Source organism: Chanodichthys erythropterus, chromosome 2 (genome assembly GCF_024489055.1).
Source record: "Chanodichthys erythropterus isolate Z2021 chromosome 2, ASM2448905v1, whole genome shotgun sequence".
Taxonomy (NCBI): domain Eukaryota; kingdom Metazoa; phylum Chordata; class Actinopteri; order Cypriniformes; family Xenocyprididae; genus Chanodichthys; species Chanodichthys erythropterus.
Genome location: NC_090222.1, coordinates 18152643 through 18167230, shown reverse-complemented (window position 1 = coordinate 18167230; position 14588 = coordinate 18152643). Strand labels below are relative to the sequence as shown.

At 38.5% G+C, this 14588-nt stretch overlaps 1 protein-coding gene across 3 annotated transcripts; it reads right to left on the bottom strand.

Annotated features, from left to right (window-relative positions):
• Nucleotides 1-310: 310 nt before the first annotated feature.
• Nucleotides 311-13585, bottom strand: leng8 (leukocyte receptor cluster (LRC) member 8). Of its 3 annotated transcripts, none has more exons than XR_010896628.1 (16): nt 13297-13584; nt 12235-12373; nt 11996-12139; nt 10905-10979; nt 10378-10798; nt 10122-10299; nt 9748-9918; nt 9257-9475; nt 8624-8788; nt 8181-8475; nt 7929-8030; nt 6076-6144; nt 5867-5996; nt 4818-5025; nt 1438-4724; nt 311-444 (listed from the first exon to the last, which is right to left on the bottom strand). XR_010896628.1 is itself a non-coding variant. In XM_067403322.1 (16 exons), the coding sequence occupies exons 2-16, from the start codon at nt 12752-12754 to the stop codon at nt 4562-4564; spliced, it is 2496 nt and encodes an 831-aa protein (XP_067259423.1). In that variant the 5' UTR covers nt 12755-12841; nt 13297-13585; the 3' UTR covers nt 1200-4561. The 3 variants fall into 3 exon arrangements, 2 of the variants coding, with proteins under 2 accessions (XP_067259423.1, XP_067259413.1); XM_067403322.1 differs by lacking the exon at nt 311-444 and adding an exon at nt 12738-12841 and having other exon boundaries at nt 1200-4724; nt 13297-13585; XM_067403312.1 differs by lacking the exon at nt 311-444 and having other exon boundaries at nt 1200-4724.
• Between the last annotated feature and the right edge of the window lie 1003 nt (nt 13586-14588).

The window sequence follows — 14588 nt, the reverse complement described above, 5'->3', positions numbered from 1 at the left end:
TCATGCTGATTTGGCGCTCAACTTTCATCATTGTTAAAAACCATTGTGAATGTTATTTGTGGAAAATCTGGTACCTTTTTCAGATTCTACGGAGTTAAAAAGAACATCTAATTGAAACCTTGCTGTTTTAAAGCATTAAATGTTAGTGTACCTGTATTGTATAAATCACTTTATCATACTTAAAGTGAAATACTTTACTAGGTTCTAAGTTTGAAGCTACTTTATAAAACACAGCAGGGAGCACACTGTATACTGTGAACATCTGTAACTTTTCATATTTTGAAGACAATTCTAATGGTTTCCACCACTGAATCACAATCTGTACGTCATTCTTTATTTTGCTTTATTTTTCTCACAAGATAATGTACATTATGTACAGATCAGCATCTACAAACGGCAGTATTTTCTTTCAGGGCAGAGACATTAGGGCTTTGAGAGATGGAGCTGTAAAAGAAGAAACAGATACAAGCACAGTCCTGTCAAAATACTTACTGCCAAGCACTGACCAAATATAAACCAAATCGCAACACTGCATTATAGTACAATACAGAAGAAAAGAGGAGAGACAGAGGAACATGCAGAAAAAAAAAAAAAAAAATCAGATGGCTGAAAAAAAATAAAATAAAATTAGGGATGAGACGAGGCAAAAAGTCAATGGCTAAAGTTGAAAATGTAAGAACACTTAGAGGCAAATCTAAGTACAACAAACTATATGAACTAAAAGAAAAGCAAAGATTTGATGCAGAGGAAAGAAGTTAAAGAAATTCGATGTGTAAGAAGAGGACAGGCAACATTTGAAGAGAGGGACAAGACCGTTAGTAATACTGCTGTGAAAAATATTACACAACTACAACAGCATAGGCTAAAAATACATTTCATGAAAGAAAAAACAGTGGCATCAATTGAGATTATCATTGCTTTGGACAATCCTTAAGTAATATTCATTATGGGCAGCCAATCTCCATTATCATTAGAAACTGCAGTGAACTTTAAAGACCTGAGGACATTAACTGTAAGGATTTCTCAAACCTGTTGCTTAGATACCTAGAGTATATATATAGGGGTTTAAAATGTCTATAACCATCTGTATGTCCAGGTATGTCAAGTATGCAATTCTACAGCTTATTTTAAACCTCCAAGTTAAACATCAGAAACCTGTTCAGTCCACAAACAAAACAGCAGTTAAGTACAGTAATTGCTTAAAAAAAAAAAAAAAAAAACACCACTATATCAGTTAACAAAATATCGTTAGGAAAAAAATAATAAACAACATTAAGAATAGACAAAAGACACACCTGAACATACAGCAGCAATTCGACTAAACACATGGAGCCAATCCTGAAATACAACCCATACATCATCTTAGGCTGACAAGGTGTTTGTCATTTTATAGAAATTGAGATTGGCATAAAAAAAGAAAATGCAAATTGAAATCACCAAGCTCTCAAAATGACAAGCATCAGACAACAACAGGCACATTGAAGATTCAATTGGCCGATGTCTGGATGTCTCAATGGCCATTTTCCAGTGTGCCTCTGGATTAGATTTGCCCTCATCTTTTCATCTCTTGCTTTGCTCCGATTGGGCATGACTGCAAGAAGAGAGAGATCTGGTAATGAAGGAGTGCAGGAGAGAGGAGAACAAGGGATGGGAGGGGTTGAAGGTTGAGAAGGAGAGGAGAGCAAAGTCAGTGTGGCAACCAGTAGCATCAGCAAATTATTCATTTACAATGTACAACCAAATACAGACATTCAAACAGAATGAAGCCCTAAAGTAGTCAAAATAAACTTAAAAAAAGAAAGAAAAGCAAAACATTAACCAAACTTCTATATATATATATATATATTGCAGTCTTCAGCATTCATTTGACCTCAAAGTCACATCAGTTAAATGGATAGTTCACCAAAAAATTAAAATTATGTCATCATCTACTCAACCTCAAGTTGTTCCAAACCCATATGAATTTCTTCCTTCTGCTGAACACAGGTCTGGAACAACTTGAGGGTGAAAAAAATAACAATTTCCATTTTTGGGTGAACTATCCCTTTAGGACACGTTACAATTTAAAGGATTAATATCTTTGGAAGAAAAAAAAAATCTAGACAAACAATATGTAATGTGTTAGAAATTGTTCTGAAACCAAATATTCCCCTTGTTGTTGGATACTTTAGTGTCTAACAAGTAACATGTTTATTACAGGTATGAATGCACAAAAAAGAAAAAAGATGAATGGGGAAAAGAGGAAGATGAACAAAACAGGAAGGAAGGCAATTCAGTTAAAATGACAAAGAAATAAGTACAGGAAACAAAAATAACTGCTTGGGAATATTAACAATAAACAAGGGATATATTTGGCATTACATTGTCAATTCATGAATCTCTGCCTCCTTCATGAGTGTGGATTCTAAGTTTTACTTTCTAACATGTAATTTATTTCGTGTCTAGAGCATGACTTTTTTTTTAGAAGAATTTTAATGTGAAAATTTCACTTTGCACTAAACTGCGTATCAGTGTGCACCTGCTCACCACCCAAACCATTGAAACTTTAAAAACTGCCAGCAAAATTACTGAATAAATCAAAATGACACTTACCATTGTACAAACAAAAATAAACTAATAAACCAAAGTACTTTTAGAGAAAAATAAATCTCACATTATTTGCATGAGCACGTATGTACATATTTCACAGATGAGATATTAGGGATGCTTTCTGCTCATAGTGGCCCTTGGCACATCTTGCTTAAGCACACACATTTCAGACCCAAGCCTTATCCATGCTCGAAGAATGTTAATCGCATTTAATAAATCTGATTACTTAGACAGCAAAAATGCTAAAAAGCTCCTCACTTATTGGCAATGAAAGTGGTGTTTGGGTGACGACTCCAATGAAACAAATTTAAAGCAGTCCATTAGAGATTAAGGAGCATTAGATGAACTTTGTAAAACTTTGAATTGGTACAATTTTTTTTACTATAATGTTCATGCTTCAATTGGCTAGATTAAGACCACGATGCCATATAAATCTCTTCAGACTTACTACTGCACCACAGTAATATTCATGTAAAATGAGCAGATCTTTTGGTGTCAATCTTACAGATAAGGGGTGCAACAGGGTTCAGCATTAGGCCCGTTTCAAAATGAGATGAAAAATTCACAACCTGCCAGCAGGGTTAAAAGACATCAAGCCAAGCATGTCGTTCAACGTGGTAACACCTCAACCCAAGCTGAACGAAGATCCACCACGCTTTTTCAAAACATCAAGTCCTTCTTACCAGCCATTACCAGTAGATGTGGCCGAAGCTTAAGGAGCCATACAAACCCATGTGTTTCCAAACCCCAGCAGGACAGTGGATGCCCTTGCAGGAATGAGGTAGCTAGTGGAGAGAAGACAGGATACAACCGCCATCTTGCTTTGAGGGAAAACTGATCTTGCTTTTCCTTCTGAATGAATGAAGTTGGTCAGGCTGACTGCGTGTTGGGTGTAGGGACCATCTATGTTGGGTGATGCTTGAGGAGACTTGGATCTTCAGTGGCTGGTGGTCAAACTTAGTGGTGAATGAAACTTAGTGGCCCTAGATGAACCTGGATGACTTTAGAACGGTTTTGGCCCTATTCAGATCACAGCTGAGGTGGAAGTGAAAGATTTTGAGTCACTGAGCTGTGCTTCCTGGGTGTCGAGGAATGATTAGGATGGTATCTATGACTAATGAAGCCCGGCTTCTTGAGTGTTGAACATCGTGTGGGACTGTGTGGAAAGGGGGGGCAGAACTGGTGATGGTGAAAAAATAAGGCCTAATCTGCATTTCTGAAGGTGACCTTGTTTTAACTCAGTCCAAATATTATGGGCATAAGGATCCTAGAGATGAAGTGAGGCACCTCCACCTGACTTACTGAAGACACCTCAGGCAAAGAGAAAGATAGGGCATACAAACCATCTTCTTCTTGCTTGAAGGATTGCACTGAAGCTCACTTGGCTTTAAAGTCCATTAAAGATGAAAAAATCTTGAAGAATAATCCTTTGCCTTCACACAGACTTGATGAGCTGGTACGCTGTTGGTGGAAACTGGCTCACATTATATTCAGCATTAACTGTGATGTTTTCAGGTCTTGAGCTTTGTGGCTGTTTGCTTGAGAGGAGAGAAACATGAGAACACACAACACTGTTAGCTTAAATTCTTTTTGAGCTCTATGACGTGGGACCTGACATGACCTGCTGACCTGACCCCATCAGATCTTTGCCCTGTGTTCCTTTTTTCTATTAGGATAAGGGATAATCTGCAAGTACTTGCTTGCCTGATACTTCACTAAATGGGCTGTGTGAATAGACTATACTGGGCCTTGAAATGACACCTAAATCCCTGTATATGGATGTCAACTGTCCATCTGTCAGAATGTCCATCACTCTACAAGAGTTAATAAATCTGAGATCTCTCTCATATATATGATCAGCTCTAGACTCTGAATGTGTGTCTATTATGCAGATATCTGGTCCCTTATCTACATTGTCTTTATAAGCTCTTTAAGTGTAAATCGTCTGGTCAACCCCAACCCTTTCCCCATACTACGAGGTTGTAAGACAGGATGTGCTGACTTTACAGTCTATTTTGCTTGGGTCAGAGGGGGTGAATGTAACCCCAAGCCCTGCTAGAAATGCTAAACATGAGTCTAAATCTGGGAAGGCCAAGCTGGACTGCACATACTCCACTGGCACAGAGGGCCTGAACCTGTGGCAGAAAAGGAAAAATTAGAAGGAAAACTTTAGACTTCAAATCATCAGACTAAATTTTGCAAGCAATTTCCCTGGCATCTGTACTCACGTTTTAAGAATGGCCCTCAGCGCTAGATTTCTTTCACGCTCTGCAAACTTGTCAATAAGGTAAGCAGCCATACGTGGAGCTTTCTGATAGAGTTTGAAGAACCGGTAGAAGTTTCCAAGAGCCCAGGCAGTACGGAGCTCAAGAGCATGAGCTACACATGGATCAGCACGAAGTTCAGGGGTCAGGTACACAAGCTCGGTGGTCAGGTCTAAGATAAATGTAGCAAGAGCAATAAAAATTGGAGTACAAAATAGCAAAAGTAATACCTGAACTTAGGGCAGGGCGATATGACCAAAATCTTATATCACGATATGAGTAATTTTATATGACGATAACAATATATAAATCACAATATAGTTATTTTTGCTTTAAATAAGATATAAAAATTTTCCATATCATTGAAATTTCATAATTATCACCAATTTCCAATATAATTTTAAAAATTAATACTAGCCTAAAAAGTTTACTGAAGGCAAATAAACTGATAAAGAGCAAATAAAACAAACTACAATAGAACAAAGACAGACGAAATAGACCTACATGAAAAAACTTCAAGCACTAGAAAATTTATAAAGTAATCAACAGGTATAGAAAACAAAGCAAAAAAAAAACAATGCATATTCTTTACTGTGTAAATTAAATATACATTTATTCTTATTAAAGTTACAAAAGAAAGCAGTGAGATTCTTTTTTGTTGTTTGATTAGCATTAATAATGTGTCTACTTATTGTGCTTAATACACAAACATTGAAAACATCTCTAATTCGCGATTGCCTTTTGAGAGGCAGGTTTCATGTGCGCACTTTGGCAGTGTGCCAGTCAGCACGAGCGCTGCACCGAGTTCCTTTTCAGGATATATTCCGGTTATAACTCTTAACATCAAGCACGTCCCGCTCTTTACATTCTCATTCATGCATTTTATCACTCTGAAGTGTTAATAGTGCAATATATTTACATACCACAATATATATATATAGACTATATATATATATAGTCATATCGCACAGCCCTACTTGAACTAGTGGTTAAACAGAAAAGGCAATTTATACCTCCAGAGTTTTTAGTAAAGATGTAGTAGATAATTCTGTAGGCAGTGAATTCTCCAACGTTGTCTGATGGGCAGTCTTTATACAGGGCCTTCAGCTGGGTCTGGCACTGGTTGAACTCCTCGTGGTCGCCCTGACAAGTCGAAATGTGCATTTAGTCCAAAAAAGGATAAATGTGCCGTTTAAATCAATGCCGACTTTACACCACATACCTTTTCCAGAGCGATGCGAGCATGAGTCTCGTAGACCTCCACAGTGAAGTCTGTACGCACACCTTGAACCTGAATGACAAGATTTCAAGATGAGACACTATGGCCCGGGTTTCACAGACAGGGCTTGGACTAAGCCAGGATTAGGCCTTAGTTCTTAATTAGGGTATTTCAGTAGCTTTTATAAACGTACCCCAGAAAAAAACATTACTGGTGTGCATCTTGAGACAAAACAATAACATTGGCATATTTTAAGATCAAACAGCTCAAAGATGCATTTTTGTCTAGGACTAACTTAAGCCTTGTCTGTGAAACTGGGGGTACATGAGAAAAAAGTATGGCAGGTAAGTGGTACTAGTAACAGGGTTTATGCAGGTTTCAGTAAGTCAGATTTAAGACCTTTTTAAGACATTTTAAGACCATAAAGACTGAAATTTAAGACCTACACAACGCATTACCAAAAAATATTCAAATCAAAGAAATTCTGAAAAAATCATTTTATTTCAATGAATTCAGTCATTGAAAAAGCATTAATTTAATTTACAGATAAAGCAATCACATTAGTAACCTTCCACACACATCAATGTGCCAAATGCCCAAAACCTTAGGCCCAAAATGAAAATAGGCTAAAACAAACTTGCCCTCAAATAGAATAGATTTCATCTCATTATTTATTGACATTACAAAACAGCATATTAATAGCCTAATAAAGATTGAACAGGCTAATCCAACCCATGTAACAACCAATGTCGCACACACACCTACACCAGATAATCGTGTGTGTGTGTGTGTGTGTGTGTGTGCGTGCGTGTGCGTGTGTGTGTGCGTGTGTGTGTGTGTGATGAACTGTGAGCCCAGGTACCTCGACTAAACTATTTCATTGTTCCAGAACAATGGTCCTGTTGGTCTGATTTTGGCTTTCATTGAACGTTACGACATACGGCCCGGTAAGAGTACGAATCAATTCCCTCTTTATAAACTCCCCCAATCCAAATCTCGCCATAAGCGATCTTGTTGGGCCCGCAAGAGAACGGCTTCGCGATTACTGAATCAGGGAACATCACTTGGAAGAGATCGCTAATCTCACTGTTGCTATTAAATGAGTGGTGTTTGTTTAGTCACCGTGTGTAGTATACAAATCACCTTGGCTTTCGATTTGTCAGTCGCTCCAAAAGTACCCCGAAGGTTGTTCGACGGAGCTATGATGATATTGCGCTGGAGACCGGAGGGACCAGGCATTGAGGAGGACGACGGCAGTGGTGAGGCTAATTGGCCGAGTCCGCTGAAGGGATTTTGCGGCTAGCTTGTGTTTCTCCACTCTGGCGTGTGACTCCAGCGCCTTTACACCGCTTCACACCCAGACTCTCTAACTGATTTTTTTTTTCTTTTTTTCAAAGTTTGCAGTGAGCCTCGTACCTGGAGCTGGGTACCGCTTGTAACCAACAGCAGAAATCGCTGCGATCTAGCCATGTCTCGTTGAAAGTAACGTTACACTTTCCCATTTTCCACACGTAGCCGAACTTTAACAAACTCTGAGGAGACGCAGACGTATTTCGCGGGCAGGTATTGCATTTATCACGGGATTTGTAGTTTTATCACCGCCTATACCAACACCAATATACCCCAGAAAGAACTACGACTCGCTACTTTTTTGCTACTTTGTAATAACTTTCAGCAGGTAGCGTTTCTGGAAATGGGTAAAAAAATTTAAGACCTGACTAAATGAAAATTAAGACCTCGGATGAAAATCTGGCCGTTTTTAAGACTTTTTAAGGCCTTAAATTTAAAGTTCAGAATTTTAGACTTTTTAAGACTTTTTAAGACCCCGCGGAAACCCTGTAGTAAGTGTTACTCACAGTGAGATCCTGTCGTATTGACTTCATTTGTTCACATGCGTACAAGTAATCCTGATTGGTTTTCCAATGAGCTTTCACTGCAATCAGGGACTTCCGCAACACCTTAAATACAAGAAAAGATTCAATACAAATCTTCAATGAAACTGCCATTGTACAACCCATGAATAACACATACAGCATCCAGTGTTAATCACAGATCTATAACCATTAAACAGATCCCTAAAGAAAAGCAACACTTTCAGAAACACTCACAGGTACAGGTCTGACGGTTGCAGGGTCAGGAGCACAGGTGAGGCGCAGGTAGTTTTTGGTGATGTCCTGGCAGGTGCCGACTATGGGGCATTCATCCCAACTCAGCCCCTCCTGGGTGCCGTTGGGGACATCAAAAACATTGATGTTTAACACCAAGGGCTCAGTGCGTAATTTAGTGTGGAAGCGTGCTGCACGGCTCTGCTTCTTTGCTTCACGATTTGGGTCGTGAAAGTCAAGGCCTGCATTACCACCTTTCCGCTTTTTACCAATACCGCTCGTTAGGTCTTCCATATTCCTGATAGAAGTCAGAGAAGGCAGTGAGGCTAATAGCAATGTATTAAAGTGGCTACTTTCTCTCATACGGACCAAAATGTCATGAAAACATTGGCTAACTAATGTTAAAAACATTATTTAATTTTGGTGTACAAACAATGATATCTCACCTTCGCCCTCTGTTTGCTTTGCCTCTTCCTCTGCCTCTCTCTCCTGCAGCTCCTCTACCTCGCTCTCTTTCTGCCCCACGGCCTCGGCCACCCTTTTGTTGCCGCCGGGACAATGGGAGGCGAGGATCACTTGACATGCTGCTATCTGATTGGGAGCCAGAATCACTGCAGAAGAAAGAGTCACCATTCAAATTCTGCTGATATCCAATTTCTATAATACTTCAAGTGATGATTTAAAGTAGGGCGGTCAATAATGATTATTTTGGTAATGGAGAGTTCTTGGATAATTTGTGGTAATTAAAAAAGTAAACAATAGCCTTTAAAATGTATTAAAAATACATGTATAACAACAATGTGGCAATAATAATTGGTTCAGATAAAGTACCAAAAGCAAATAATCATATGGTTATATTGAACAAAACTTTATGAAGTGGTCCGATAAAGTGGTTCATGGATTCTCATTCTTGGAACGTGGCATTTCCAATATTTCACCAGTTAATCGACAGGAGTAAACTGCAATCAAGCATTTTTTTTTTAAACCGAGTACTTAAATTGAATTGAGGAATCAGGACAGCAGTACAAGTACAAGTACAAGTGTTTGTAAATAAGTAACTTTGCAACCCTGTGGATTACCTGCGGTGATGTCTACTCCTGTCCCTGTGTCGGCTGTGAGGGGATGGGGATCGTGATGAGGAGTGGGACGAGCTGGAGGAGGGACTTCTCTGAGAAAAGACATTTCTGTAGTTACCCAGCCTGGCCCCGCCTCTGCCACGGGTGGCTCCACCTCTCCCAAGAGCATTCTCCTGAGAGCGTTGAGGAACCACCTCCCAGCGAGACTGCTTTTGCTTCAGGCTGATAAAGAAAGCAGTTGTTTAGTGCCAATTTATTTATTTTATACACCTTGTCCGCAGTTAAGTCTACATCTTTTGAATGACCAAAATGGCACCTAGTAAAAGCAACTTTATTATACCTAGATTTAAAATTACTGAAAAAAATCTTGTACTAGGATTTATTTCATATACGTTTAGAGCCAATAGTTAAGTAGCTTGAATAATCCACTTATAGAACAAGGAATGCTGAACTTTACAAAAAGTAGAAAATTACAGAATAGAGATGCAACTCACTCTGGCAGTGGTTCTCTGGTCCAGTCAATGGTGTAAGCAGAGCCATCCTGTAGTCTGGACTGCAGAAGGTCTTTCAGTACTTTTTCTGTACGATCCTTATCCTCTTCAGATTCACAGGCTGTGAAGCAACGCTGTACATACTCTTTCATGGCCTGTGGCCAGTCCTGAGGCCTTCAAGAATCCCCCCAAAAGATAATGTTATTATTGATTTCTGACATTAATTTAATATCACTGAGCTAATATGAATGCATTGTATCACCCAAATGCACAGCTCTAATTATCTGTTCAATCTAGAGAGATGTAGTCGGTTGCTACTGAGACACAAGCATGTTCCAACCAGCCTTTTAATTGTTAATATTAGCCAGTACACTTACCGAGTTTGGGAACTTCCGGCTGAAGTTGTAGATGTTGCAACAACAGAACCAGGCGATGGGTTTGTCGCATTGGGGGATCCCAATCCAGGGGCCTGTTCAGCTGAAGGGAAGTTCTGACTGGCCATGACATATGGGCGCTTTTGTATGTTAAATTTGACAGCACCTGTTCCAGGAGCCTCTGTTGAAGAAAGAAAACATTAGGTGGATATACTCAAAATGAAATATTCAGCACACACAAGCACACAGAGACACATACGTTTCATGCGCTGCCACAGCTGCTGTCCACCTTTGTTCATATTGCCAGTGTTAGGTTTCTTACAATCCACCATGCCTGCGCCTCCATATGGGCCCTGTCCTGGAGCCTGCTGCTGAGGGGGCTGATAAGGTGGAGCTTGGTAACCCTGGTACCCTGGCCGAATCTGCCCAGGATTGTAGCCCCGCATCATGGGGTTGGAATCCGTAGGGCTGTATGGCATGGTACCATTAGGGCTGTAGGGGGTCTGGGACGGTGGAGGAGGATACTGGGCATTGGGTGGGGGAGGTATGGGGGGTGGAGGAGGGGGTGGGGGCTGGTCAGAGGACGAAGGACTCTGAGGGGGAGGTTGAGGGGTTGCAGGAGGAGGGGGCTGGGAGGGATAGCTGGAGGATTGATCATCCACCATAGGCATGGAAGGGGTCTGAAAGAGAGAGAGAGGGAGAAGGAATGAATTACTTAAAGTTTACACAACTAGGTGATATACATTTGGCCAACAGTAGCTCCCAATGATATATAAAAATCTATACCTGTCCAGTGGGTGTAGTGGGTGTCTGGTAGCCCCCTGGAACACCATACTGTCCTGGAGGATATGATCCTCCATACTGGAGGAATGGGGAAAAAGGAAAAAAAAGTGAATTATGATCACATAATATGATTGACAGCTCTAATGATGACTCATAACACACATGCACAGAAGAAAACTGCATTCTGTATGCTGTTTCAAGCTCTTCAGTTTGCATAATTCTGTGGAAAATTAATATAAATTGTATTTTGTAAAAGAACATGTGAGAATAAATCTGTTCTCAGATACCAATGATTAACTCAGCATCGATTCTGTTCTCTCTTCCGGAATACTTTTCTTCTGTGTTTTCACGCTCAGTGTTAAACATTAATTTAATGATGTAAAAAAAAATGTAATAAAAATAAAAACTACATAGACATTTAAAAAAAAAAAAAAAAAAAAAAAAAAAACTACTAAAACTTGACGAACAAAATTGAAAATATAAAAATAAAACCCAATTCAAAAATATTAATAAAAATCAAACAATTTGTCTCAATATCTCAAATATGTTGATATTATCCAACTGATAATAATAATAATAATAATAATAATAATAATAATAATAATAAGGAGCCTGTGCCGATCACCGTGACGTAATTTTATGTGAAACGTCAACTCGGGCTCCAACTTTCAGTAACTAGCATTAACTCCTTTAAACTGCAAATCTGAGCAAAAATCATGTAATGTTTTAATTTAACTCATCTAGAGTAAATTAAAGTAAAATGTTAAAATGTAACATTATTCTTATTATTAAAAGAATTGTAATACGAATTATTATACTTATTATTAATTATTATTATTATTATTATTAAAATTAGTAGCAGTTTCTATGTTCATATTTAACTGCAGACGGTTTATTAAACCTACTAGTTATCCTGCCAGAAGCAGATGCAGGGTAATTCAGCTATAGAAAGCAGTTGTAGTTCAGTTCACTGTATTACTGTAGAAAGACTAGGCCTATTATACTTGCATTATATTTTAGTATAGGGAACACAAACACAAATAGACTGTATTCAGGTACATGCTGGAAGAATACAAAGGAGTCCATTTATTTACCGGAGGCATGGGGTAGTAGTAGTTATAGGGATATGGGTAACCAGCATACTGTTGCTGGTTCTGTTGATACCACTGCTGATAGTACTGTTGCTGCTGTTGTTGCATTGCAGAGGAGTCTGTAACTGTCGTCTGGTACTGTTCAGCCTAAGAAACAATACAAAACAGAACAGAATCAACCATTTAACCACACAACACAAAATGGGCATACACAGGTGATGCAACTTTAAAAAAACACTAACCTGTTGGGCGGTGCGATTGGTTGGTGAAGTCTTGGTTGAGTTCTGACTTTTACTGATGGAAGCTAGAGCCTGTCTGGCTTTTTCCCATTCTGGGTTTTCATGGACTGGGCCCTCTCCACCTGAATTACTACCATACGGCCTGTGAATGACAACAATGTATATCTGACTTTAGGTTATACCATATCCAGAAGGTTCCAGTACACTTTTAGGCATCTACACAAGACCCTGACCCATGCAACATATGAGTTCACATACAAATAAAAACTGACTAACAGCAACCAGTTTATAACAATATCTGTACACTTTAATATCTGAAAGTGAGTCATGAACATATTGTTAACAGTTATTACCCATTCTACGCGTAGTTTACATTATTAAAAAGTGTGTTGGCAAAAGCCATAAGGGTAAGACTACAATCATGGCTGCAATGAGGCCTCTAATAGACCTTATTCAGAGCTGCGCCATGACAGGTATGAAAGCGAGTCTGTGAGGGATAGACTTACCGTGTTTTCAATGGCATCCGCTGTAAAAAGCTGTATTAAGCTCCTAGATCACTTACAATTTTCCACAGCTCATACTGTCGGGAGTTTTTTGTCTATTGAAATTTCTTGGAAAGATATTTTTACAGTGTTTCGTCAGCAGAACAATCCAAAAACACATTAAATAACAGTACAACAACCCAGCGAATAGATGTATATCTATCCCTCACAGCCTCGCTTTCGTAGCAGTTTAAAATCAAAGATGGCGCTGCTGTGAATAAGGTCTATACACAGGTCAAACGTTAATTCGACTTGAGACAAATTTGAAAGTGGACTAAATTTTTAAACTGAAATTTAAATGTCGTTTTCAACCAATAACTAAGTCATAAGTGATTGTGACAAGATAATTCCCTAACGTTACATACTTGGGGTATGTAACGTTACGCATATTTACACCCATTTAACCTCATAAATGTTAACTAATGTCTTCCATTTGTAAAAAAGCAACCGTTTAAAAGTCAAAATGGTGTGGCAAACGACGTGTACTATGATGGTAAGGATTTGTAAAGTGTAGAAATCTTACCAATTTGTTGTCGGGGCTTGCTGTGCCGCGTTCGCAGCCATTTTGCCAGAGCTAACTAATTAGCTACTGTTAGCTCGTCCGAAAATTCTACGCAAATATGAGAAAAGTAATAGTTCTAACGTTCAGAATAGGATGTTTTGTAGAAAATCGCGTACAAAAGCTGCTTAACAGTGGTATATACCGAATACCTTAAATAAACCAAGTTCCAGTTGATATTTGGATTATACTGGAGCCCATATCAACTACTTCGCCGAACGTCAACACCTCTAACAAAATGGCTGAAGATGATGATGATGATGGTGATGACGCCGGAAATTCTGCCACCTTCTCTCATTGATTGGACGACAGAATGTTCTGCACACGAACAGCTGAACCGACACAGAGAAGGCAAAAATTGGCCTTTCTAACATAATAAAACAATCGATTCAGTTCGAAACATTTCTAATATATATATATATATATTTTATTTATTTTTTTACAGCCCCAAGATTTATTCTATGTACAACATACATTAAAATAAACACATATCATTAAAAGGGTATACATTACAAAAACAAGGTTCAGCATTCACACAATATACAAAACAGGCAAACTGATATCAATAGGTATTGTGGAAAATCTGATACTAACTTGAGGATCCCTGAGGAATGGTTCTCAACCAGGTCCAGGGGCCTCAACAAACTTCCAAGGGAGTCTCAAGATGACTTAAATAAAATAAAATAAAAAAAGAGATAAAAACAAGCATTAAAATAAGCTAAAACAACTGAAAAAAATCAAGATACATTTGTATAGGTAAATACTTAAGAACCTATGAATGGATCATTATTACAGTGATTATTATGTTTCTAGCATGTTTTATGTTTGGCAACGGTTCTTTTAACCCTACAGATGGAGTGTGTAGCTTTTCATTTCTTAAGCAACCATGTTGTAATATGTATCATAGCCATATTCCAGGATGACAATGGCAATATTCATCAGGATTAAAATTGTGAAAGAATGGTTCAGAGATCATGAACAATCAATTTCACACATGAATTGGCACCTCTAAGTCCAACCTTAAATTTATTGAATGTGTTTGGGATGTGCTGGAGGAGACTTTACAGAGTGCTCAACTCTTGCATCGTCAATACAAGATCTGTAACCCACCTGTAAGGGTTAAAAAAAAAACATTTCCAAACATAAAACATGCTAGAAACATAATAATTATCCAATCATAGGTTCTTAAGTATTTACCTATTAAAATCCAAACAGTGACCTTTTTTAGGCCGGGCATTTCTTAGTATTTGGTTATT